At 48.7% G+C, this 26,282-nt stretch overlaps 1 protein-coding gene across 3 annotated transcripts in view; it reads left to right on the top strand.

Moving 5' to 3' along the window:
- The window catches only part of MAGI3 (membrane associated guanylate kinase, WW and PDZ domain containing 3), a 188,192-nt gene that overhangs the window by 112,410 nt on the left and 49,500 nt on the right, over positions 1-26,282 (top strand). For all 3 annotated transcript variants that reach the window (XM_029574247.1, XM_029574245.1, XM_029574244.1), the window contains exons 2-6: positions 3,244-3,360; positions 10,037-10,156; positions 16,873-17,082; positions 17,591-17,765; positions 21,119-21,198. In XM_029574247.1, coding sequence (XP_029430107.1) covers positions 3,244-3,360; positions 10,037-10,156; positions 16,873-17,082; positions 17,591-17,765; positions 21,119-21,198 — 702 coding nt within the window. The remainder of the gene's footprint in view (positions 1-3,243; positions 3,361-10,036; positions 10,157-16,872; positions 17,083-17,590; positions 17,766-21,118; positions 21,199-26,282) is intronic.

Consider the following 26,282-nt stretch of genomic DNA (forward strand, 5'->3'; position numbering starts at 1 on the left):
GCAGGGGCGTGTGCTGTGACTACATTAGTACCGGAGGGCATGAGAGAGAGGCAGTGACGGATTTCGGGTATTCCTGCCCCTAGGGCACTGTTGGTGCAATCAGCCCCTAACCTCCCCTCCCCACAAGGGAGAACAGGGAGAGTAAGGGCTGAGACTCCGCCTTTTCCCTCTGCTCTGGGCTCCTCCCCTCCTGCCCATGAACGGGGTTAGATAAAGAAGCAGCCCTGGCTTTTCCTCGGCCCCGCAGGGGCCTGGCATGGCCGGCAGAGTAGTTTTTCCTTTGCTCCGCCCCCTGCAGCCTCAGCCCCTCCTTTCTTCATCCCTGCAGTGGGAGGGGAGGGGAGGGGCTGGATCCGGAAACAGAGGGCTGCTCTCTGCTGAGCCAGATTCAGCAGGGCTGGGAGGCCACAGGTCTTCTGCCGCCCCACCGGCCGAGGAGTGTGCGTGGTAGCAAATCCAGGCCTGGATAAGAGGGTAAAAGAGGAAAGGGAAGAGCAATCTGGAGAGATGCGATGGGGGGGGAGGGGCGGCTGAAGAGAACCTGCTGTCTGAGGCGAGGGGTGAGATGCCGGCGCTCCCCCAGCCCCACCTGACCTCTCCCCGCCAGAGAACGGCACGGGTCAAAGCATCAAGGGGGGGGGGGGGAGTCTGTGTGCGGCATGATGAGCCGCGGCCAGAAAAGGAGTTGGGGGGGGGGGGGGGGTGATAGTGTGCAGCCTGCCACATCGTGGCGCTGCGTTTTTGCCTGCCGCACACTATCGCCCCTATAGAGCCACTGAAAAAGGTGGTGGTATTTCTGGTGCCAGTGCCGGCGGTAATGTCTAAAACATCATCACCCTCAGCGGTACTGGAGAGAGCATTTTTCTAACCCCGCCCCTTTCGATAAGGCCACATCGCATTTTACTGAATGACCCTGTTAGTGATTTGAAATGTTGCAGAAGGGGGATAGAAGGTCTGGGCGTTCCCAGAGGAGTGGCAGAGCGGTAATGTTTCTAGGTTATCCAAATAGCGGCCGCACTATTGAATGCACCTCCAAAGGTAGCTGGATAAACCTATCTGGCTAACTTTGCTATCCAGACTGCATCTGAATATGGAGCTCCATAGCTTTGCACACCTAACCAGGGGAATGCTGTGTGGCGTAAAGGTGTGCATGCATCGAGGCGCAGAGGGACCGATCTGCATGGCCTGTGGTCCTGTTCAGTTTTTTTTAGTTGGATGCACTCTTCGTTCTGTGTGTGGGACAGCAGTTGCCAGGCAGTTCAGCGTAGTGGTTGATCCTACTTCGTGAAGACCAACCTTGTTTGCATGAAGCTACGCCAATTTTTTTTCTTTTCTTTTTATACGCAATAATTGTGCAGAAGGTTTCAGAACATAATCCAGAACCTCAAGAGCAAAATATTCTTTCCTTTATATGAAATTTAAACTTGGCTTATTTTCTCTGGGTGAGCTAAGGCAGTGCTCCCGGCCATAGCCAAATTAGAAGCATCACGTGTATTTTGTCTCTTGGCTACTGGATTTCTACGCTGATGAGTTGCCTAGGCTTACAAATTAAAGATGCAGTTTCTTAGTCAAAAGACAAATGTTTTCTTTTATATGAATGGTGTTGAGTAACATCTCTTGCCGCCCGTGTCTGATTATGAGGGTGCATGTGAATTAATTCCTTTTCCCAGTTGGGTATTGTTGTCGGCAAGCTTATTTATTTTATTTATATAAAAGACTTCATATACCGTCGTTCACATCACAACGGTTTACAAAAGCGTTAAAAACATTCAAAGAAAATACATCACTGTAAAGGAACCTTAGGAAGCTTTAAAAAAGGAAAGAAAAGCAATTACCATTAAAAGGAGATATATACGGCATAGGAAACCAAGTATGGTAGAGTCTAGAAGTTATTGACCTGTTTGTAGCTTGCTCAAAGCTTCTTGGATTTCCCCCCAGGAGTTTGAGGAGTGTGGTCCTTTTATCTTTTCCATGGGGGGAATCCTCCCCACCTCCAGCACCGCCTAATTCTGGTGTGCGAAGGGAGACAAGATGGCGCTTGGCGCGGGGGGGAGGAGCTGCCCGACGTGTAACGAGCATTGCTTTGCAGCTGTAATATTTATAGGTTAATCCTCTCCTTCAGTGGTAGTAGTCTAGTGCGACCTTGCCTGGGTTTGCACTACGACGCTGAGACCTGCACCGTTGAATAAATTGAGGTTTATCGTAGACAGATTTTTGTTGTCTGGCACATTTTGGGGCAGCTGTAGCAATTAGGATGTTTGTATACCTTCAGCAAATGGTTTCTTCTCTGGTGACATACGGTTTTGTTCTTGTCAGTTCGGTTCTCAGCTATAATTCGGGGACTAATGCAAAGACTTGTTGGAATAATGGAGGTAATAAGATTGAGAACGGGTGGGGAACAAGGGATGCACAGGGCATCCAGGAAAAGAGAGGCCGGAAAGTTAAATTCCATTTTTGTCTCCAGCGTTGGTGTCCCAAACCGACGAGCATCCGTGGGCCAGTGCAATACAGTGCGCTCGGCCTAGCACAGGGATTGCTGCGTGGTTGGATGCACATTTTGGACGCACTGCAATAATGGGTTTAGCGCGTCCAAACCAACATGTAAGTGTCATGTAGATGAGGCTATTACCTCCAATGCAAAAACAAAAACCCACCGTGCGCACGTTTTAACATGCAAAACTTAATGCCAGCCCCTGGAGCTGGTGTTAAGCCTTCATGTGTTACAAACTGTCACAAAAAAGCCAAAAATACTGCTTTTTTTTGTGGTTCCTCCTACTTAGTACCATCCCGATAGTAAGTAGGAGGAAGCAGCATGAAAAAGAAAATCCTGATGTCGGTCAGGTTAGGAAAATGGATGCTCAATTTACCTGTAAATTTTTTTTTTTTGGCTTGATTTTGCATGGGCCGCCTGGAGTTTTCCAGGTTGCACGATGCCTGCGAGGAATGTCTTCAGCTGGAAGCTATGCCTCCAGAATGCCAACATCACTGGGCATGAGCTCTAAGTATTTTTCCACGGTACATGCCTTCCCCCCCCCCCCCCCCCCTCTCCGCTCCCTCCCCCGTTATTCCTAGCTTTTTGCCCCTTTCTTGAAAGAAAAGCTCAGAATGACCAGACAGCAGATGTGAACACCCCAAAGAGTGGTCAGTGTGATTCTCAGCAGAGTCTGTAGTTTGATTTCTGTGGTTAGCTGTGTGTGTACGTTTAATCACACTTATACGTATTCTCTTTTGCTGTGCCTGTAGGAAAAGTTATCAACAAAGACCTGCGCCACTACCTGAGCCTGCAGTTCCAGAAGGGATCCACTGACCATAAGCTCCAGCAGGTGATTAGAGACAACCTGTACCTGAGAACTATCCCATGTAAGTAAATCATTGCCCTGTTTTTACCCCTCTTTAGAAAGCATGCAAATGTTCTTATAAAGCAAGTGGGATGACCCTTTTAACAGGAAGAGACTTCATCAGAGAGTGATAACACTGGTGGGTGGTGGGGAGATCCCACACAATACGAAAATCTGGAACTGTAGTAACGTCCTCTTGCCCTCTAGCATCCCACGTGGTTGCGTCCGGTATTCTGACGGCTTTGGATATTTTCTCAGGGGGTGATAACTGTTTAAGCAGGCAATGTCCATGGAGCTGCCTTTTTCCCCATCTTGAGGCGTCGCTCTTATGGTGACGGGGTAGGTCGAGGGGCATGCTGTAGGATTTTTTTTTTTTTCTCAGAGTGTGTAAGCAAATATCTCCTTTGTTTCGTGACTTCTCACATTGCCCTCCGTGTCCTGGAATGATGACTTCTTTACTAGTCCGGCACATTAAACTGTTTTCCCTTGCACACTTGCAGACAAAGTTATATTTATTTCGACTATTCTGTTTTATTTGTATGCCCTGCAGCTTTATCTTTGTGGAAAGTTTGTGATTTAGGGGGCAAACTGGTTCCCGTTTATAGCCTTGTGAGTTGGGATCCTGAACTTGCCATGGTCTGCCACATCGTTTCTTGCTTTTTGTTGCTTTGATTCTGTAATTTTTGTGGATTGTACTAGAAACCTGGAACCCAGGTCCCCTCCCAGTGGCAGTAGTAGGTTGGCTCTCTGCCTGGGCTCCATTCCTGGCTCGAGCTCTTGCTCATGGACCGGGGGAGGGGGTCAGCAATGCTTCCAGTTGCAGCCTGAAGTGGGGAAAGCTGTGCATTTACATAGGAACATAAGAAGTGCCATGCTGAGTCACACCAGTGGTCCAACAACCCCCATCTCATCTCTGACCGTGCTCGGTCTGGGTTCACTTGGAAGCACCCGACAGATCCCATTGAATAGATCTGTTTTCTGCTGCTGATCGCCAGACGTTAGAGGTGGTGATACCAAATCTACCTGGTCAGGAGTGTTTAATGAACCTCCAGAGATTTGGGCAAACCACCTATTTTTATATATATATTTTTTAAACCTAATTTATATACCCCCACCACATTCTACAGCAACTAATTACACAGCTTAATTGTGCCTTTACTGAAAAAAAAATACTTTTAAAATTTTGTGTTAAATCTAGTTGTTTTTATGGTCTGCCCCCCCCAAGTGCTTGTACTGTGTGAAGGGATAAATAATTGCTCACCATTTTTATGATTTCATAAACCTCTGTCCTATCCCGCTGTTATTTCTCTCCTCCAGTGATGGGGGGGCAAAATGCATAACCCGAATATGTTAAATCCTACACCAGTCAAAAATCACATGCATCAAAACTTTTGTGTTATGTTCCCCTCGTTTTCTCCTCTACTTGTTGTCAGATATCCACGTCCTTGCTGGATTTTTTTTGTGTGTGTGTTTTTTTTAATTCGATACAGAGAAAAATTCATAACTTTGCTTCGGTGACAGCGTATCTGATCTGGACACCATCCTCTGGCCCTTCTCAGACAAAGGGCAGGAGGTGGGGATTTGAAGAGAGAACTAGGCTGAAGTCAACCAATTGCAGGCAAAATGGAGGGAAATTCAAGTGGTCCCAAACCCCAGCTGACGTGGTTTATCAGTGCAACATGAGCCCAAGCCATTCAGCTCTACCTTTCTTATTTCATTGTGTCTATGGTCTTCTCTCAAAAATTGATGACAATGAGATTGATTGGGTGACCATGCATTATGCATTGAATAAACAATCTGTGTGGTACAGCATGTAAAGAGCAAGCCCGTCAATATGTGGAAGAAAGTTTACTCTGCTTTATTTGCAGGATGACACTAAATGAATCTCCTATTCATAATCATTGCTGGGTTTTCCGGTCTCTGCACTTGGTGGGGGGAGGGTGGACATATTTACGCCATGTAATAATGCAAGCAGTTACACAGCACAGTATTAACGGTGAATAAACCTCGGTTCTCTGCCTCGCAGGTTGCAGAGGTGGGAAACTCGGAGAAACCGCATCCTCCACGGTCAGCCACCGTATAAACCTTTCTTGTGCAGGTCAAGGTTTCCAAGGCAACGGCAGGTATAGAAAGGCATATATCCGTCTTTCAAACAGAGAGTGGAAAAGTAAGATGTTCTTTCAAAATGTCATAGAAATACAATATCATCGGGACTTTTTTGTTTTTTTGATAACCGAGGTGCCCCCTACACTCCACGACCAGTAGAAGACGTTTTGTAACAAGGAAGAAGGTGTTTACGCATTAGTTTTCCCAGCACGTTTCACCTTTGACGCTGTTGAAGATGACCTCACCCATGTTGGATTGAGTTCACTTTTGTAGGGGAGGGACCCAGGTACACATTCCACCTTCCCTCTCAGGTTTGGACACAATGTGTGAACTTTCCTGGAAGTTATCTTTGCCCCAGGCGCAAGGATGGGCTGAATGGAGAGATGACCTTGCTGCTATGGTGCTGCCAGCCCTGTTGGCAAGCGCCGAAAGCAAATGTCCGGCTTCTTCTTCAGACTCGCTTGCCAGGCTCATAGGATGCAAGCTCCGGGACGAAGGAGCCATTTATTCACCGGTTCATTTTATGAGAAGTGTGTCGTCGTTCTCACATCGTTACGAAGCAGTGCCATCCAGCTTTAAGAATCGTACCGCATTCCCTGCAGGAAACACATGGAATGAAATAAAAACATCCCAGACTGTTTTTCTAATCCTCATCGAGAGGCAAAAACATCTGTTTTTCTAATCCTGCACAAACACTCCTTAAGTTTTAAAGTCTGTGAACGTAAGATGAAGAAAACTGTACATTTGACGTGCTGGTCTTACTTAAAATGAACATCTGCATCAAAAACACAAGGAGCAAAAACCCAAACACCCCACTGATGTGGTGAAAACCTCAATGCCCTGTTTTGCAGACTCATGAATGTGTTTGAGGCTTCAGTCTGCGACATGTGCATCCTCCTCCTCCTCCTGACTTGACCATGGCTGCACTATTCTCTGCTGGTCGCACAAGGGAACGACTGAACCAGACCGGCAGAACTGGGTAAAGAAGCGCGCTCGCCCTGAAAGCCATCCTGTGACCCACGCCACGCCCTGGGCGCTGGGATAACATGGGCTGAATCTCGCTAGCAGCTGCAGGCCTCCTCTGACCTTTCTGATAATCGTGGTGAGGTTATACTGAGAGAGCTGAAGTGCACTTTACGATCTGATCGGAGCCTCTTTTTAGTTAATAATAGTCATGGCACAGGGATTTGAGCCCCTGCGCACCCCTTCCCAACCCCCTCCCCTCACTGTAGCCATATCCTAAAATGTAATTTAAAAGGTGACGGCCACTTTCTGGTTGTCTCTCGATTCTTTTTTCCCTTCCTTTCTGCTGATTTCGCAGGGCCTGTCAGAACAGGACCTGCTTCTGGGAGAGGTGCAATCTTGCAGGGAGTTGCATGCAGATTATTGCTACAACAATAACGGCTTTTGTCTTTTGTCTACATTTCGTGAAGTTGTCCTCCCCCCTCCCTCCTGCTTGCTTTCCATTGACGCACGCTGCAAGGCTACGGACAACGTCTCTTCCAGGGATTTTAAAACGTTACTGTTTTTATTGAGCAATTGAATGATTAGCCATAATGGATGAGGAGGAGAGGGAGCCATGACTGAAGGCGTCAAGGACGCTGCAGCTGAGAAATGTGCCAGGGTGGATGCTAGGAGAGGGTCTGGCTCTTCTGTTCTACGTCAGCCAATGGTACGATCTGCACATCCACATTACTTCGGAGGGCTTTATCAGGATTGCTGGAATGGCAGTTTAAACCTGTATTAAAGAAACACACAAACAAAGGATTGTGGTGGGAGGTAAACATGAAGCCCGTTTTCCCTGCCTGCTGCTTGGACTCTTGTTCATCTCTGATTTTACTATCTTTACCCCACAGCTAAGGATCCTCTGTGCTTATCCCAGGCTTTACCCCCTCACTCCCCCACAGCTAAGGATCCTCTGTGCTTATCCCAGGCTTTACCCCTCACTCTCCCACAGCTAAGGATCCTCTGTGCTTATCCCAGGCTTTACCCCTCATTCCCCCACAGCTAAGGATCCTCTGTGCTTATCCCAGGCTTTACCCCTCACTCCCCCACAGCTAAGGATCCTCTGTGCTTATCCCAGGCTTTACCCCTCACTCCCCCACAGCTAAGGATCCTCTGTGCTTATCCCAGGCTTTACCCCTCACTCCCCCACAGCTAAGGATCCTCTGTGCTTATCCCAGGCTTTACCCCTCACTCCCCCACAGCTAAGGATCCTCTGTGCTTATCCCAGGCTTTACCCCTCACTCCCCCACAGCTAAGGATCCTCTGTGCTTATCCCAGGCTTTACCCCTCACTCCCCCACAGCTAAGGATCCTCTGTGCTTATCCCAGGCTTTACCCCTCACTCCCCCACAGCTAAGGATCCTCTGTGCTTATCCCAGGCTTTACCTCTCACTCCCCCACAGCTAAGGATCCTCTGTGCTAATCCCAGGCTTTACCTCTCACTCCCCCACAGCTAAGGATCCTCTGTGCTTATCCCAGGCTTTACCTCTCACTCCCCCACAGCTAAGGATCCTCTGTGCTAATCCCAGGCTTTACCCCTCACTCCCCCACACCTAAGAATCCTCTGTGCTTATCCCAGGCTTTACCTCTCACTCCCCCACAGCTAAGGATCCTCTGTGCTTATCCCAGGCTTTACCTCTCACTCTCCCACAGCTAAGGATCCTCTGTGCTAATCCCAGGCTTTACCCCTCACTCCCCCACACCTAAGGATCCTCTGTGCTAATCCCAGGCTTTACCCCTCACTCCCCCACACCTAAGAATCCTCTGTGCTTATCCCAGGCTTTACCTCTCACTCCCCCACAGCTAAGGATCCTCTGTGCTTATCCCAGGCTTTACCTCTCACTCCCCCACAGCTAAGGATCCTCTGTGCTTATCCCAGGCTTTACCTCTCACTCCCCCACAGCTAAGGATCCTCTGTGCTTATCCCAGGCTTTACCTCTTACTCCCTCACAGCTAAGGATCCTCTGTGCTTATCCCAGGCTTTACCCCTCACTCCCCCACAGCTAAGGATCCTCTGTGCTCATCCCAGGCTTTACCCCTCACTCCCTGCACACCTAAGGATCCTCTGTGCTTATCCCAGGCTTTACCCCTCACTCCCCCACAGCTAAGGATCCTCTGTGCTTATCCCAGGCTTTACCCCTCACTCTCCCACAGCTAAGGATCCTCTGTGCTTATCCCAGGCTTTACCCCTCACTCCCCCACAACTCCTCTACAGCTAAGGATCTTCTGTGCTTATCCCAGGCTTTACCCCTCACTCCCCACAGCTAAGGATCCTCTGTGCTTGTTCCAGACATCTGAGTTTTGTTCCTTTTTTTTTTTTTTTGTTACCTCCACCATCTTCCCTGTTAGGCTGTTCCACTCTTTTTATGCTTGTGTTGTGTTGCCACCTGTTAAATAATATCAGAATTAAGACACAGGGGGATCAGATCCTCTCTCCGGTGCCAGCTCAGACAGGGCAGGGCAGATAATTGAGGGTGGGTCCCAGAGGAATAATCCCTCCAGCCCTGGAGCTGGCAGGGGCTCTCTGAGCTTCCTAGGGGAAGGGTGAGGATGTTAGAGAGCACTTTAGGCATTAAAAAAAAAGTGGTGGGGCAGAAATAAATAATCTGAAGCACTGACGCCTAAAACCCCGGCTTCCTGAAAGAAGAGAAATCCAGCTGAGGAGCTGACGCAGGGGCTCCACGCTGCAGTGACCATCACAATAGTGCAATTCTCTGCCACAGCTGGGAAAATAGCGCAGCTTTACTCTTTCGGAACCGCAATTGGTCCATTTTGCCCTGGTTTTGCTCGTGTCAAACGCTCACATTTGTGTTATGAACGGAAGGAAAAAATTTGTGTGGAAGAATTACCTGGCGAAGAAATCTGTAGTCAGTTCAGTGATGGTAAAATGTCGTCATTTGTTTTCCTCACTCTTTTACTATAAATAAGTATTTTAAGCCAGAGGGCGTGCGGTTTTGCAGGTGGGTACTAATCACTAGGCTCAGTTTTTAAGATGGCAGCGGTTTCCTTCTCCTGCTCTGTAGTTGGGGGTTTTCTCATGTTGCTGCCTCATGCGACTTGCTGGTTCCCCCCGACAGGATACTTGGCTGGGTAGCCATTGTGGTAGAGAGTGAGTTTGAAAACCTTATTTCTCCGTTTATGGTCTGACCTTTCCAGATAAGTTCAAGGCAGACTATAAGCGTTGTCTGCCGTTTTTACAGCTGAATTGCTTGGGAAGCGGGGCTGAAACGCAGGAGGGCATGGAGGCTGTGAGAGAGAACCCAGATGGTAGGACACCGATGATGAGAGTTGGGAGAATCGACAGAGCATGGAGCTTTCGAGGACAAGAGCCCACTTCATTAAATGCATTTTTGCTACTATAGACTTAACGTGGCTAGCACTTCAGGAGAATCGGCTATAGTCTATTAATTTATAGACAACTGATATTCCACCTTTTGCAAAGAATTTATTAAGCATTGCCATGTGCTCTCACCCGCAGGCGAGTAAAACCGTCAGGGTAGGGTACTTTTCTAAAGCAACAGTGGGAAAACTATCTACCTGTCTGTGTGTGTGGTTCATTTGTGTTTTTTTTTATTTTTTGTATTTCAGGCACTACTAGGTCACCAAGAGATGGAGAGGTTCCTGGGGTTGATTATAACTTCATTACGGTGGAACAGTTCAGAGCACTGGAGGAGAGTGGGGCCTTGCTGGAAAGTGGAACATATGATGGTATGTCATGAAACACGGAATCTCGTGTAATCGTAACACGCTTGTTGCTTATTTCTAAGTAGAAGCAAATTTGGGCCGTCCGCATGGAAATGCTGGAGGGCTTGTGCATTTGTGTCTAGCTGTGAGGGGGGCATGAGGTTTTAAGTTTTCGTCTTTTGGCATAATTTGCTAAATTTTATTTTTAACCCTGAATTCATCAGCACATTAGTTTACAGGCCTACCAGAAAGATTTTGCATGGTGCACAGCACCAGCCATTGCAGCGTTGACCAAAACCTTTGTTCCTGCTGTGCCCGCTTGCCTCATAATTACAGCAGGGCTTGTTTTGGCTGCTAAAAAGGGTCACGGAGTGCTGGCCTCTTCTTTTTAGGATCCACTTCATGGTGGGCGTGTGTTGGGTGCTTTGTAGCCCACATCATTTTAGGTGCAGAAACTACCCAGAAGAATCTTCCTAACACTTAGGTGGACAAAAACCAAGGATGGGACGTTGCTTCCCTGCTCATCTGCCAAAAATCTGCCGGAGTAGCTCGTTCCGTGCACACGGTTTATCTGGGCTAAAGAGGTGTTGATGGGGGCCATGAATGAATTTTAGCCTGTGATCTGCTCTTCAGCTGTCCGTGCTGTGCTCATGATGTGCCTGCTTTAAGGGTCCCAGGAAGATCTGCTCTTCAGCTGTCCGTGCTGTGCTCATGATGTGCCTGCTTTAAGGGTCCCAGGAAGATCTGCTCTTCAGCCGTCCGTGCTGTGCTCATGCTTTACATGTATTAGTGTGTTGAGGGTCAGCCAGATTGCCATAATCCCCTAAATTGTAGAGCTGGAAGAAACTGAATAGTACAAAAAAAAAATCAGCCTGTAAACAGGAGTCTGAGAGAAATAAGACTGATAAACGAGTGACTTGAGGTATATCTTAATGATTTTTGTTGTAACTGTCAGCCGAGTCCTATAAAATCCTGTTTATTTGTGCTGCTGCTGCTCGCACTGCAGCAGAATTGATCCGATGTGGGGATTCCATCCTTCTCTCGTCTACCTGTTTAATCTTGCAGAAGAAGCTCGGGTACAGAGAGCAGTCGGGTGCTGGGACCCCAGAATGCGACGTAGCTGTTCCCCACCATCCCGACCATTCTTGCTCTGCTGCAGAAAAGCGTGGGATTGAGCAAAATTATTCTCTGCTGTAGCCCCCGAGCCACATGCAGACTAAGTGGCTGTAATTGTAAGGTTCCCCCATGTTGGCTTTCTTCCCCAGTGAATTCTGTGAGTTGCAAAAGCCAAAGCAGTCCCTCCCACTCTGGGGTGAGTGAGGGGGGGGGGGGGAGAATTAAAAAAAAAAAAAAAATCCCCTTTCTGCCACCATTATGGCTTGAGTTTAGTTCTAAATCGAGGAAAGAGGGATGACACAGCGAGCCCTCGCTGCCTTTTGTAGGCAGGGCCACTAGATGGGTGGGGGAGGAGTCGCAGCGCTGGTAGCCCCATGGTATCGATTAGTAGTCGCCGGGCAGCAGCTGTCGGTGGAAAGCTATGGATCTGTCACCATACCGACACTGCAACTTAATCAAGCACTTCATTTTTCCAGAGGCAGATCATGTCAAACAAATCTGATTGATTATTTTTTTTTTTTTCAATTGGGTGAACAGAGAATTAGATTAAGGGCATGTTATTACTAGGATAGGCTTTACCTGGATTTCAGCAAAGCTTTTGATACTGTCCTTGGGGGGCAGATGAATAAACTGAGCAGCTTGGGAGTAGACTGCAAGCTGGTGGCCTGCATTAGAAATTGGTTGAATGATGGATGCCGGAAGGTGATGGTAAATGGAATTCACTCGGAGAGAGGTCACTAGTGGTGTGCCTCCAGGGTTGGTCCTGTGGCCGGTTATGTTCATTACCTTTGTGAGCAATACTGTGGAAGAGTTAGCAAGAAAAGTTCGACTTTTTTGTGGATGACATTTAAAATCTGCAAGCAAGTAGATAGGCCTGAGGGAAAAGACAGAATGCAGAGTGACCAAAAAGAGCTCGAGAAGTGTCCACACCCGTTGGACAGCTGAGATTCAGTGCAAAAAAGTGCAGCATCATGCATTTGGGGGAGCAGAAGTCCAGATGAACTCTAGGCAGTGAGGAGAGAGTTTGGGAGGTGGAGTTGCTGATGTGCACTGATCAGGAGAGAGACCTCGGGGTGATCATACCCGGGAACCTTTGATTTGCAGTCACCTTGAGATTGCTACGTATTAGTGTGTGTGTGGGAGGGTGGGATGCACACACGCTCTCTCCTCTCTCATACGCACAGACTAACACACTCGCATGATTATTTTCACACACTCCTCACGTGCTCGCTCGCTGTCACTTCTCTCCCTCCTAAACACGCAAGCCTGCCCACTCGCACACTTTCTCACACACACACACACATGCCTACTCATTCTCTCTCTCTGTACCCCGACCCCCACCAGCAGTAGCAGCATCCTCCTCCAGACCTGTGCAGCTGTCTAGACGACTCGCTGCACCTGCTCCTCCTCCTGGCTGCATGGCTGACGTTCTTCCTTTCCGCCCGCGCAGCTCCAGGCGACCTCCTCTTGCAGGACCTGCTTCAGCAGGAGTATAACTCAAGAGTTTTCTGCTGTTTGCCTGGAGACCCCGCAATTCCTTTACAATTACAGAGAGTTCCCAGGTACGCTGCTGATCTGAGTGGCAAAACAGTGTAGCAAGGCGACGGCTAAAACTAGAGTGGTGCAAAGCTGCATGGAGAGAAGTCTTGTGGATGGGCATCACCTGTGTTTATTATTGCGATATTCTGTGGCTTGGAGCACCTGACGTGATAATTCAGAAGTTGTAGGTACTACAAAAGAATGCAACGAGGGTGCTTTTTGGAAAGAATTGTCCTGAGTGCTAAGCCTTTCTTAATTGCACTACACTGGTTGCAAAAGAACTTAAAATGATACATGCCAGGGAGACAACAGCGGTCCTCCCGGGGTCATCAGTTAGAAGCTGCGAGCGCGGTTAAAAGTCAACGAATAGCAAAAATAACTTTTACCGTTACGGTGCCAGAACTCTGGAATAGTTTACCAGTTTTCATTAGAGCAGAGCTGAGTCTACAAAAGATTTGCAAGCTAGTGAAGATCTTTTTATTCCCTGACTTGGATGGTTAGGTATGAGTGAAGGGATAAGATTATAATTTTACAAGTCTGGCAGATTGCGGTGGCAGAAAATGGGATGTCTAGTGGGTGGTTGGTATTTACTCTGTGTGTTGCATGTAAACTTGTATGTGTAAGTTTGTTTTTAATGTTTGTATTTGATATTTTATTGTGTGTGGTGTTATTGGAAACTGACTTGATGGCTTTGGTTGATTTGTACGGTATAAAAAAAATGGAGGTGATAATGCCCCTAAACAGATTGTTAATGAGACCTCACTGAGGATACTGCATTCAGTTTTGGAGGGCCATGTCTCATAAAAGCTAGGAATAGGCTAGAGGTGGTCCAGAGAGAGAGAGGGGTAACCAGACATTGGAGCTGAGACTTGAGGAGCTGAGTACGTATATCCAAGAGGAGAGGAGAGGTGGGGGTGATACCTGAAAGATGTGAACACACAAACCAACCTTTGCCACTGGAAAGGAAGTTGTAGAACTAGGGGTGAGGGTTTGAAGTTACAAGGAGGTTGACTCAGGAACATCCATCAGAAAATATTTATTTACATTTTTGTATCGTGCTTATAAAATTACGTGCCGATGTAAAGGGGATGCAATCGGCACATAAACATTCTGAATTTAAAACTTGACGCACAACAGCACGGCAATAAAATACAGCTAGATACTGAAATATTTACAGAGTCCAGTAACTGCTTAACCTGCCTACTTGATCCCTGCCTTACTGAAATGTTGCCATGATGAGAGAGTTCCCTATTTGGAAAAGTCACTAATCTGTCTATCATCTGGTCATCTCCCAATTTCGCTCAAGAAAACTTCTGTTAAACCCATTCTTAAGAAACCTACTCTGGACCCAACTAATTTCTCAAACTACCATTCTGTTTCTTCTCTACCCTTTCTCTCAAAAACCTTGTCTTTTGGTTCTGAAACAACTCTCGAGATTCTTTGCTGAGCACTCTGTTCTAGGTCAACACCAATTCGGGTTTTGTTCTTTTCACAGTTACTGAGACTCTACTTCTCTCAAGTCTAGATACTATTCACCGTGGCTTTGACTCTGGCACCTGCTATCTTCTTCTCCTTCTGGATGTCTCGGCAGGTTTGGACACTCTTGTTCACACCATTCTTCTCTCTCGTCTTTCGGGTACTGGTAGGGCTGGTTCTGTACTGTCCTGGTTCTCCTCTTACATTCCCAATTCACAGCAGGTCAGTCTCCATGGAACTACCCCCTTCTGGAGTACCTCAAGGCTCACCCCCCCCCTACCCTGCCATTTACTCGCTCACCTAGGAGTCGCCTATAAACATTTACGCTCATGAGATACAGTTTTTCTTCCCATTACGCTCTACCTGGCTTGCCACTGTCCAGTTTGCATCTTTGTCTCCATTCTGCTAACTCCAGGTTGCACAACAACAAACTTTCCCTTAACCTCAATAAAACCGAGGCCCTTGTCTTCTGTTGTTGGCCTGCTTTTCCTATTCCTGACGCTTTTCAACTTGCAGGCGCTCCTGTCTCCTTTTCTCAGACAACTTCGTCATCTAGGTGTAACCCTAGTCCCAGCACACTCTGTGGGCCCCTCACATCAATGCAATTGTCAGAAGCCAATTTTTCACACTCTGAATGCTGCATCAATTAAAGCCCATACTGGAACCCACAAACTTCCATACCATTCTCCAAGTTTTCATTTCTCTGTCTGTTGATGATTGTAATCCCCTATACTCGGATCTACCTATCCTCACTTTAAGACCCTTACAAATAATTCTAAATTCTGGCCGCGCGCTTACTTACAGCTGCACCAGTCTGAGATCGTACGACTTCCATGCTGAAAGGCTTACATTGGTGTCACCGATATCATGGCACCTCCTGCGCCATGTTTCATCTCCCTGGATTACTTCTACTCTACGGATACTCACCCTCCGCTCCTCTAATCAGTTTGTTTATTTATTTATTTGTTGAGTTTTATATACCGTCATTCGGTAGAGCCATCATAACGGTTTACAAAAATATACATTTTCTTAGCAGTTGTGCAACAATAAAAAAACAATTTGAACAATATCAGAAATAAGCATATCCAGTCCAGAGAGCGTTATTAGGTTGGAAGAGGAGGGTATGCAGTTCAGGGTGTTCCCTCGACCAGAGTTGCCAGGCTGGCTGCGACCCGCCAATGTTTTTCTAATTTTGGGCTCACACTTTGGAACGCCCTTCCTTTATCCCTCCGGCTCACAGACGACACCAAATAATTCAGGAAGCCGTTAAAAGCCCGCCTGTTCTCCGAGGCACTCCAGTCATCCGCTGTTTTGAACCGCGTTTTTGTTGGATACCAAAATTCATTCTGTCGTACCTTTAAGTCCTTACATTGTCAATTTTATGTTTATTCATGTTTTCCGGTTCCCTGCCTGGAGGGGGAGGGTAAGAAATGCTATTGAATAAATAAACAGAGGCGAAGTATCGGGTACCAGCCCTGCTGGAAGAAGGGAGCCCTTGGGTTTCTCAGGGAGAGGGTGGCGGATGCATGGGACGCCCTCTCGGAGGGGATGGTAAAGAGAGAAGTAGCAAAGCACGGGATGAACGCGGCACTGGGGTGACCTGCACGGAGCACATGGAAATGATTTCTGTTGTTTTTTTCCAAGAAAGGCACCGGGGGGGTGGGGGGTTGTTTATGACCCTAAACAAGGTAATTACAACCCTACCCCCCTTGCTGGGCAGAACTGGATGGGTCCTTTTGGCCTTTTCGTACCATTGTTTACTACGTTGCCCTCTGCTGTGGGTCATTGCCAGCAGCCGCTCACCCCTTTTCTGATTATCGGCCTGGAGCCTGCTCTGACCACAGGCACTCGGCTCGAGCCCGGCTGGGGCGGAAACCTTGGGCCGCTCGGGGGTGAATTCGCCTGCTCTGCTGGCTTTTTACGCCCTGGGAGTGGTTTCCTCGCCATTGCAAAAAATGAGCAGCAGGCAGAGGGTTGGGAATGAAAGTCCAGCCCCATGGTAAGGTGAGGGGCAGAAGGAAGGAGGGTGGGGGTGGTGGGGATTCAAAATTGTATTGAGTAGCAAACGGAGGAAATCTCATCTCCACGGAAGATTTTTCTGCTGTGGTTTTATAATGATCACGGAGCAGAGTCCCCCTAGATCACTCTGATCCATCTTTCCCTGAATTCGCCAGGGACGGCGCGTGCTGCTGGCCTCTCACGCGGAAGATGGTGCGCAGGAGATCGCCAGCACCTTCCCCCTCCCCCCCCCCCAACACGAGTTGTGCTGAGGCTGTCTCGCGGTTTAAACCGTGCAGAGCCGCGTCGTCTGCAGGAGCTGCCCCACCCTGCGTGGCTTTAAACCGCGGCAGGGCTGGAGTGCAGCCGCCGGGGGGGGGGGGGGGGGGGAGGGGGGCGAAGGTGTCCGCGGTCTGCCGCGCACCTCGCAGGGATTAAGGCGTGTTGCGTTTTGGCAGACGCCCGCAGGTGAGAGCCCACGGCGCCGGTGTGGGCGGGGAAGACGCAGCTTCCGCACGAGCTCTGTCTCGCCGTGGGGCGTGAAATATCGCCTCCCTATAACGTGAAACCTGCTGATTTTTTTTTTTCTTTTTGTTTCCGAACATCCCCAGGTAATTTCTACGGCACCCCCAAACCTCCGGCGGAGCCCAGTCCTTTCCAGCCGGACCCGGTAGACCAGGTTCTCTTCGACGCCGGCTTTGATTCAGAATCCCAGAGGAAAAGGACCACGTCCGTCAGCAAGATGGAGAGGACGGACAGCTCCCTCCCCGAGGAGGAAGAGGAGGAGGACCGAGAGGCTGTGAACGGCAGCGCAGGCTCAGGTTGGGCCACGCACGCTCCTGCTTACCTCTGTCTGTCTGTCTGTCTGTCACACGGAGGGAACCGCGTCGGGTTTTCTGCCCGGCTCGCAGATGGGCTCTGACGCTCTTCTGGATGAGGGAGCGGCGCAGCTGAGCGTTGCCTCCTTTTTGTTCTGTAAAACTCACGGCGGGGCGGGGCGGGGGGGGGGGGTGGATAAGTAGAGAGCAAACTGCCGAGCTGTGAGGCGGAGTCTGAAGGGTGCGCAGCGGAAACGTCGGACGCTGCCACGCGGTGACTCCCAGCCTGAGGCTCAGGGGTCACTTGTAGCTCTTTAGGGGGGGGGGGACGGGGACTGTAGGAGCGCTCTCTCCCTCTCTCTTGAATCCGCTTTTGAGAAAGCAGCACAGAATGACTTGGCAGCCATTTTCTTGTGTCCCCTTGGCATTTAAGGTTCCTTGAGGGGGGCCCGGCCTTGTGGACGGGCACGAGTTGAGCGCTACTTACCCTCTCCCCTTCTGTTCCCTGCAGAGCACAAAGACAGACACCTGGGCTCTTCGAACGGGGTAAGGACCGTCCCAAGTTACAACCAGACAAGCAGCTCCATGGATTTTAGGAACTACTTGACGAGAGATGACAGCCTGGAGCCTCTTCCCAAGAACTGGGAGATGGCGTACACGGACACGGGAATGATCTACTTCATCGAGTGAGCCCGCGTTCTGGCCTGATCCGCTCTGCTTTTACTTACCGGTAGTTAGCGCTCGGATGTTTGTTTAGCAAGTCATTCGTTGACTTTCATCGGTTTGAGATGGAAGGAACGCGGCAGCGATTCGCAGGAAAAACAATATGGCCGTCGGGGAGGCGGGTGGGAAAACGAGCCACGAAGCGCCTCTTCCAGCCCTGCCTGCTGTAGCAGCAGTCTGCTCGTGAAGAGGGCAATATTCAAAGCCTTTTGCATGGGGTTTCTTTGTTTTTTCCCCCTCGGAAATTCCCCTCCCTCTGTGCAGCTAAATATCCTTCGCCTACTTTTAGCGGCGGTGATGGGAGAGACGTTCCCAGGAGCGCGATTAGTTCGGGGGTGGGTGGGGGTAGGGGGAGGAGAGAGGTTGGGCCTGTAAGAGAAAAAATACGCGCACAGGTGACGTTTCCAAATCTTCGTTTCCATCGAAATTCTACCCTCGGGGAAAGAGCAGGCGCCAAACGTAGGTGAGCGCGCCGTACCCGCGACGAGGTTTTCAAGACTAAACTGCGTGCGGACTTTCGCTTTGAGAATCGGCGCGGGGCCTGCGGGTAAAATAAATAAAAGTACCGCATGGACTTGGTCCCAGGGCGCGCGTTTTTTAATATTTCACCCCCGCTCCTGTTTCATGTGAACCAGCATGATGGGACTATTGTCTTGAATGTTGGTATATAAAAAACTTAAATAAATAAAAATGTTCTCCAGCCTTTCTGCAGACGGGGGGATGCTTGGTCTGGAGGGACCACCTTTTCTTATTTCTTTATCTCTTTTTTAATGTTTTGCTTTCCTGCCCTTATTTTGGTACAGGCACTCGCAGTGCTTTACTGTTGTGATTCCCTGAAGAGCCCTTGCCGGAGTTCCCTCCCCTCCCCCCACCCACACTTAATTCCCAATTTAAATAGGAGGGGGGAAAAAAAACCGTAGAGAGAGATGACAGACGTAAGAAGCAACAAACAAACAAACAAAAAAAGCCCCCACCAGGGCACAAAAATACCCACCGGTCCCCGCCGCGCAGCTGATTCAGCAGCATCGCTATGGCAACCAGCATCCCTCCTGACATCTGGGATGGCTCTGTGTACGGTACGTGGGGGGGGGGGGGGAGTGAATTGCTCAGTTCTCAGCAGCTGCAGACTCGCCTGACAGGACGGCTCGACTCTGGCCAAAAAAAATCAGGGCTCTCCCACTACTTGGTCGCATGATGCACCCTTTTGGGGTTTGTTTGTTTTTTTGTTTTGAAAGGTTTAAAAAAAAAACGAGAGAAATTCTTTATCCCATAAAGCTTCTGTCACTTGCTGCCTGGAATCCGAGCGTCTGAGTGGGGCTGGTGGGTGATAACCAGGGGTGGGGTCTGTGCGAGGGCCAGCGAAGCTCTGGAGATGTGAAAAGAGGAGATGGAGAAAAGTGTGTGTGTGTGGGGGGGGGGGGGGGTGCGCAAATCTCGAGGCAGCTTTTGCTGTGATGTTTCCCTTTTCTTTCGTCCCCCACCCCAGATACGTGGCGAGACAGAAGTGCGCCTTGTCGCGTTTGTTCTCCTTGGCAGAGCAGCGTGGCTGAGCCCGGCTTTTAAATTTTCTTTTCTTGGGGGGAAAACATTGACTTTTCACCTGCGCAGCCTCCTAAGAGCGTTTTGACGCTGTTAAAAATATAAATTTTCATGCACGTCAGACTTTGAATGCCCATATTTTACTTTAAAGCTGTTTATTAAGAAAAGAGCATATGAACTCTTATAGCTTGGCATCCCTCGGTTCTGAAGCAGGTCCAGAAGACATGCAGCAACAGCCATATAAACAGAAGACATGTTAGATATAACCCCAGACCCCCGGGGATGAACAGACAATTATACTTAGGGAATAGCCACTGCTATTAATTGCATCAGTGGCATGGGATCTTCTTAGTGTTTGGGTAATTGCCAGGTTCTTGTGGCCTGGATTAGCCACTGTTGGAAACAGGATGCTGGGCTTGATGGACCCTTGGTCTGACCCAGTATGGCAATTTCTTATGTTCTTAAGTAACAGCAATGACACAGAAAACCCTGTCCCAGCGGCCCCAGTCCTGCTATAGAGCCCTAAGGTTAAGCAGCAACATTCCAGCCATAGCTAACAGAGCATGCTCGGTTGAGAGCACAAAATTAGACAAAAATGCCCGGGTAATTAATCAGCTCACGAATGCCATATTTTCAGTGAAATCACATATCCATTTGAGTTTTGCCTGCTCATCCAAAACTTGCTGACATTAATCAAACACATCTGAGGTCGGCGATTAGCTTTCTGTCGGAGCGAGCAAACAGATGTTAGAAGGAGGGGGGGACCTGCGCAGCCTCCAGACTCCCTTAAGTCTGTCGGTCCTTTCAGGGTCTCACAACTCGGGACTCCAGTTTTTTGGTTTTTTTTCCCTGGGACTGATGCAGCTGACAGATGTCTACGGCACTCGTAGCTTGGAAAATGCGCAAACCCCCTTTTTTTACCGCTGACCTTGGCTTGCAAGGAGCTGACGAGTGGCAGGGAATTCAGATGATGCGGCGGCGTCACGGAATTTAAAGGGATGCAGCTGCCGCCCAGCTCTGCCCGTCGGCCTGCTAAGGGTCCATGGAGGTCATCTCCCTCCCTCCCCCTTGCAGCTCGAATGCACCAGGTTGTTTGCTTTCAGCCTCTTGCATGGATTCCTGGTGACCCCCGACGGCATCGCCAGGCTTGGAAGTAGAGAGAGAGGAGCCTCGGCTCGGCGGGGGCCCTGTTTTCCCGTCAACCACAACGTGTGCCGAGGAGGCCATCGCTGCCCCTCCCTCCTTTTTTTTTTTTTTGGTGAAAGTGGTGAGTGGTTACCCGGGATAAAAAGGTGGTAGAAGCCAAACCGTACATTCAACAAAGTTTAAAGGTAAAAACTGGCTGCTTTAGGGGTTTCCTTCTCCCCTGCCGTCTTGTTCTCATGAGAAGTGTGGTTTTTAAAACCTGGTTTCCATTCGTTCTGTGCTGTGTGATCCCTCTGCTGAATAATGTGTCACCCGCACAGCCACCTCTGATCCTGGGCTCGGCTCAGCAGAGTCTGTTATCTATCTTTTTTTTTTATTTTTAATTAAATTATGGGACTGCTCTGAAAATCCGGAGCAGGGTGCAGTTCAGGTTTCTGCCTTTCCCTCTGCTGGGTGAGCCGCCAGGCCAGGGATGTTTCCTGTACTTCTGCAGTGCCGTCGGTCCCTGCGGACACGGGCAGTGTGGTCATGCGCTGGGGAGGGGGAGGGGGGGGGTGGATTTGACTCCCTGAGAGCCGTGCGGGTGACCGGTGCTGGCTCTAACATCCTTCTAATGCTTTCCTTCCTGTAGCCACAACACCAAGACGACCACCTGGCTCGACCCCCGGCTCTGCAAGAAGGCCAAAGCCCCCGAGGACTGTCATGATGGAGGTGAGGCCCCCAGACAGACGCAATCTTCCTATCCCAGTGTTTATGATTTCCCCCCAGTATGGAAGAAAGTTGCTTTGGGGAAGTCGGGTTGTTGACGTCCGTGCCAGCCCAGTTTATACCAACGTTTCCTCTGCAGGCTAAGGGGAATAGTGGCTCTTTCTGCAGATGACGGGACTGCCTGTTCCAGAGTCCCCAGCGCGTGCTGCGCCGTCGACTGCGCTCTCGTGCATCCTGCTCCCCTCCCCCAGCGCGTGCTGCGCCGTCGACTGCGCTCTCGTGCATCCTGCTCCCCTCCCCCAGCGCGTGCTGCGTCGTCGACTGCGCTCTCGTGCATCCTGCTCCCCTCCCCCAGCGCGTGCTGCTGCGTCGACTGCGCTCTCGTGCATCCTGCTCCCCTCCCCCAGCGCGTGCTGCGCCGTCGACTGCGCTCTCGTGCATCCTGCTCCCCTCCCCCAGCGCGTGCTGCGCCGTCGACTGCGCTCTCGTGCATCCTGCTCCCCTCCCCCAGCGCGTGCTGCGTCGTCGACTGCGCTCTCGTGCATCCTGCTCCCCTCCCCCAGCGCGTGCTGCGCCGTCGACTGCGCTCTCGTGCATCCTGCTCCCCTCCCCCAGCGCGTGCTGCGCCGTCGACTGCGCTCTCGTGCATCCTGCTCCCCTCCCCCAGCGCGTGCTGCAGGGAAAAGGGGATTGGGGGGGGGGGGGAACTAAAATGCACTGCTACCCGGACATGGGCTGCGCCGGGCGTTCAGGGCCACGTTTGCAGCAGAGTGCATTAAAGTTTTAAAGCAGGGTCTGGGATGGGGCTCAGGAAGCAGTTTTAAAATATCTTTAAATATTTGGCGTGTTGCAGCGTCTGGGCCATTAGTGCGCCCGGGTCTCTTGGCTATGAAATAATCCGCAGGGTGTCTCTGTGCCCCCCCCCCCCCTCCATGAAAGGGTTTTGCTAGCGTGATGTGGATTTCCCGGCCCTCTGTCTGAAGTTGGCTTCCTTGGTTAAAATCGTTAATGTAGGCGCCTGCGGTTATCGATCAACGAGTCTGCTGGCGCTGATTTGCGATGGCGTGGTGGTGGTGGTTTGGGTTCTTACGATGGCCAATAAACAGTTTAACTTGAAGGAGAAGTGAAGGATGGGGAAGTGGGGGGTGTAGGAGAGAATCTTTCTTTCTGGAAATATGGATTCCAGACCTCAGGCTGAAGTTGGGGCAAATGGGGAGAAACGGAGTCTGATTGGAAAAATGTCCGAGTCTGGCCACTTAGCTTGGTGCAGTGAGAGGGGGCAGGAGGGGCTTTCTCTCTTCCGCACCCCCTCTTTTAACTTGTCAGCTTCATTTTGGGGACGGGGGGAGTCTTAACCCGAGCGGAACCAGGCTGCTGGCACTGCCTTTAGAAAGGAGAGGGTGCGGCTTTTAAACTGGATGAGGGGGAAAGCCGACCGGAGGCGCAGGGGCTGGAATGAGGTAACTTTGAAGGATCCTAAATGGGGAAAGTAGGACTTCTCAGTAGAGAGGTCGCAATAAATGCCAAAGTGGAGCCAGGAGCCTTTAAGTAAAGTGCAGAAAGGTTCCAAATTCCCCTGTCCACTGATGAGCAGGTTATTAATACGAACAAGAAACATAACTTTAGAAGTCTAAAAGATAAGAAGAAGGGAGAGTCAGAGTGTGTAGCAGCGGATGAAGAGGCAGATATAAGTGGCTTGTCAGAGACCTGGTGGAAGGAGGATAACCAATGGGACACTGTGATCCCAGGGCACAAGTTATATCAAAATGATAGGATGGATCAGATTGGAGGAGGGCTGGTGCTAGATGTTAAAGGGCATTGAGTCAAACAGGATAAAAGTTCTCTGTAGGAATCAAAAGGCAATGTTGAATCTTTGTGGATAGAAATTCCAGGTGAAAAGGGGAATAAAATAGCGGTGAGGGTGTTTTACCATCCACCTGGCCAGAATGAACTAAGACAATGAGATGGAAGCCAAAAAACAGCAGCACAAAAACAATGGGACACTTCAGTTACCCCAGTATTGCCTGGGTGAACGTTACATCAGGGCAGTCTGGACAGGTGACGTTCCCAGATGAGATAAATGACTGCTTCATGGAGCAGCTGGTACAAGAGCCAACAAGAGGGGGTGAGAAATTGCAGGAGGATCTTTCAGAACTGGGAGACTGGGCATGCAAATGAAATGTAATGTGGACAAGTGCAAAGCGATGCACTTAGGGAGGAGTAACCCAAATTATGCTTACACAATGCAAGGAGTCACCACTCAGGAAAAGGATCCAGGTGTCATCGTTGATAATGCATTGAAATCTTCTGCTCAGTGCAGCAGCAGCCAAGAAAGCAAACAGAATGCTAGGGATTATTAGGAAAGGACTGGAGAATAAAACAGAGAATATCCTAATGCCTCTGTATCACTCCATGGTGCGACCTCACCTTGAGTATTGTGTGCAGTTCTGGTCACCACATCTCAAAAAAGATATAGCAGAATTAGAAAAGGTACAGAGAAGGGCGACCAAGATGATAAAGGAGATGAAACGATTCCCCTATGAGGAAAGGCTAAAGAGGTTAGGACTCTTGAGCTTGGAGAAGAGACGGCTGAGGGGGGGATGTCATAGAGATCTATAAAATAATGAGTGGAGTGGAACGAGAAAACGTTAATCAGTTATTTACTCTTTCAAAAAGTACAACGATCAGGGGGGGACACAATGAAGTTACTGAGTAATACATTTAAAACTAATAAGGAAAAATATTGTTTTACTCAACACATAATTAAGCTCTGGAATTCATTGCCAGAGGATGTGGTGAAAACTATTAGTATAGCTGCGTTTAAAAAAAAAAAAAAAAAAAAAAAGGTTTGGCCAAGTTCCTGGAGGAAAAGTCCATTAACAATTATTAAGCAATCCATTGCTTTTCCTTGGCATAAGCAGCTTGCAATCTCTCTACCTCTTGGGATCGTGCCACGTACTTGTGACCTGGCTTGGCCACTGTTGGAAACAAGATGTTGGGCTTGTTGGACCCTTGGTCTGACCCAGTATTGCAAACCTCATGGCTTGGAAACTTAAAATCCCTGTTCGTTCCCCCCACCGAGCCCCCTTCTCCGTATCAGCCCTGTTGGGAACAGCAAATGAATTTTTGCAGTAAGATCCGAGAAGATGTGCTGGGAAATGCCGCTCAGAGACTCCCAGCGTGGGGAGTGGCAGCGGAGGAGGAGGACGCCATCCTACCCTGGTTATTTCGGCAGCAGAGATGAGGCAGACCTTCTGGCCAGTGCCAGAAATAACAAAACAGTCAGAACTTTCATTGTTTGGTGTGGCAGGTCTCAGCGTATTCCGTGCCGTTCTTAACCTCTTCATCGCATGAGGTAATTAGCTGATGTTTGGGTTTCATTAATGGGATTTGCACAAACAAGAAACCTGTTTTAAACCCCCCCCCCACCCCCCCACCGAGGGATTGCCAATGAATTTGGCTCTCGGTCCGTGCACCTGTTTTTCCATCGGCTGCTGACTGAATTGGAGAGGATATAATCTCCTTTATGACCTTCGCTCCACTAGTTTGGACTTCAGTTTGGATGTTTAGAAATAACCCAGTGCTGAACCAAATATTTTAAGGCAGGTTCAGCTGCACTGCAGACCTAGATATCATACATGCATGTATGTGCATTTATTTAAGGCAGGTTCAGCTGCACTGTAGAATAGATATGCATGCATGTATCTTATTTAAGGCAGGTTCAGCTGCACTGTAGAATAGATATGTATGCATGTATGTGCATTTATTTAAGGCAGGTTCAGCTGCACTGTAGAATAGATATGCATGTGCATGTATGTGCCTTTATTTAAGGCAGGTTCAGCTGCACTGTAGAATAGATATGCATGCATGTATGTGCATTTATTTAAGGCAGGTTCAGCTGCACTGTAGAATAGATATGCATGCATGTATGTGCATTTATTTAAGGCAGGTTCAGCTGCACTGTAGAATAGATATGCATGCATGTATGTGCATTTATTTAAGGCAGGTTCAGCTGCACTGCAGACCTAGATATCATACATGCATGTATGTGCATTTATTTAAGGCAGGTTCAGCTGCACTGTAGAATAGATATGCATGCATGTATGTGCATTTATTTAAGGCAGGTTCAGCTGCACTGTAGAATAGATATGCATGCATGTATCTTATTTAAGGCAGGTTCAGCTGCACTGTAGAATAGATATGCATGCATGTATGTGCCTTTATTTAAGGCAGGTTCAGCTGCACTGTAGAATAGATATGCATGTGCATGTATGTGCCTTTATTTAAGGCAGGTTCAGCTGCACTGTAGAATAGATATGCATGCATGTATGTGCATTTATTTAAGGCAGGTTCAGCTGCACTGTAGAATAGATATGCATGCATGTATGTGCATTTATTTAAGGCAGGTTCAGCTGCACTGTAGAATAGATATGCATGCATGTATGTGCATTTATTTAAGGCAGGTTCAGCTGCACTGCAGACCTAGATATCATACATGCATGTATGTGCATTTATTTAAGGCAGGTTCAGCTGCACTGTAGAATAGATATGCATGCATGTATGTGCATTTATTTAAGGCAGGTTCAGCTGCACTGTAGAATAGATATGCATGCATGTATCTTATTTAAGGCAGGTTCAGCTGCACTGTAGAATAGATATGCATGCATGTATGTGCATTTAAGGCAGGTTCAGCTGCACTGTAGAATAGATATGCATGCATGTATCTTATTTAAGGCAGGTTCAGCTGCACTGTAGAATAGATATGCATGCATGTATGTGCCTTTATTTAAGGCAGGTTCAGCTGCACTGTAGAATAGATATGTATGCATGTATGTGCATTTATTTAAGGCAGGTTCAGCTGCACTGTAGAATAGATATGCATGCATGTATGTGCATTTATTTAAGGCAGGTTCAGCTGCACTGTAGAATAGATATGCATGCATGTATGTGCATTTATTTAAGGCAGGTTCAGCTGCACTGTAGAATAGATATGCATGCATGTATGTGCATTTATTTAAGGCAGGTTCAGCTGCACTGTAGAATAGATATGCATGCATGTATGTGCATTTATTTAAGGCAGGTTCAGC

The sequence above is a fragment of the Rhinatrema bivittatum genome, chromosome 12 (assembly GCF_901001135.1).
Source record: "Rhinatrema bivittatum chromosome 12, aRhiBiv1.1, whole genome shotgun sequence".
In the NCBI taxonomy this organism is placed as follows: domain Eukaryota; kingdom Metazoa; phylum Chordata; class Amphibia; order Gymnophiona; family Rhinatrematidae; genus Rhinatrema; species Rhinatrema bivittatum.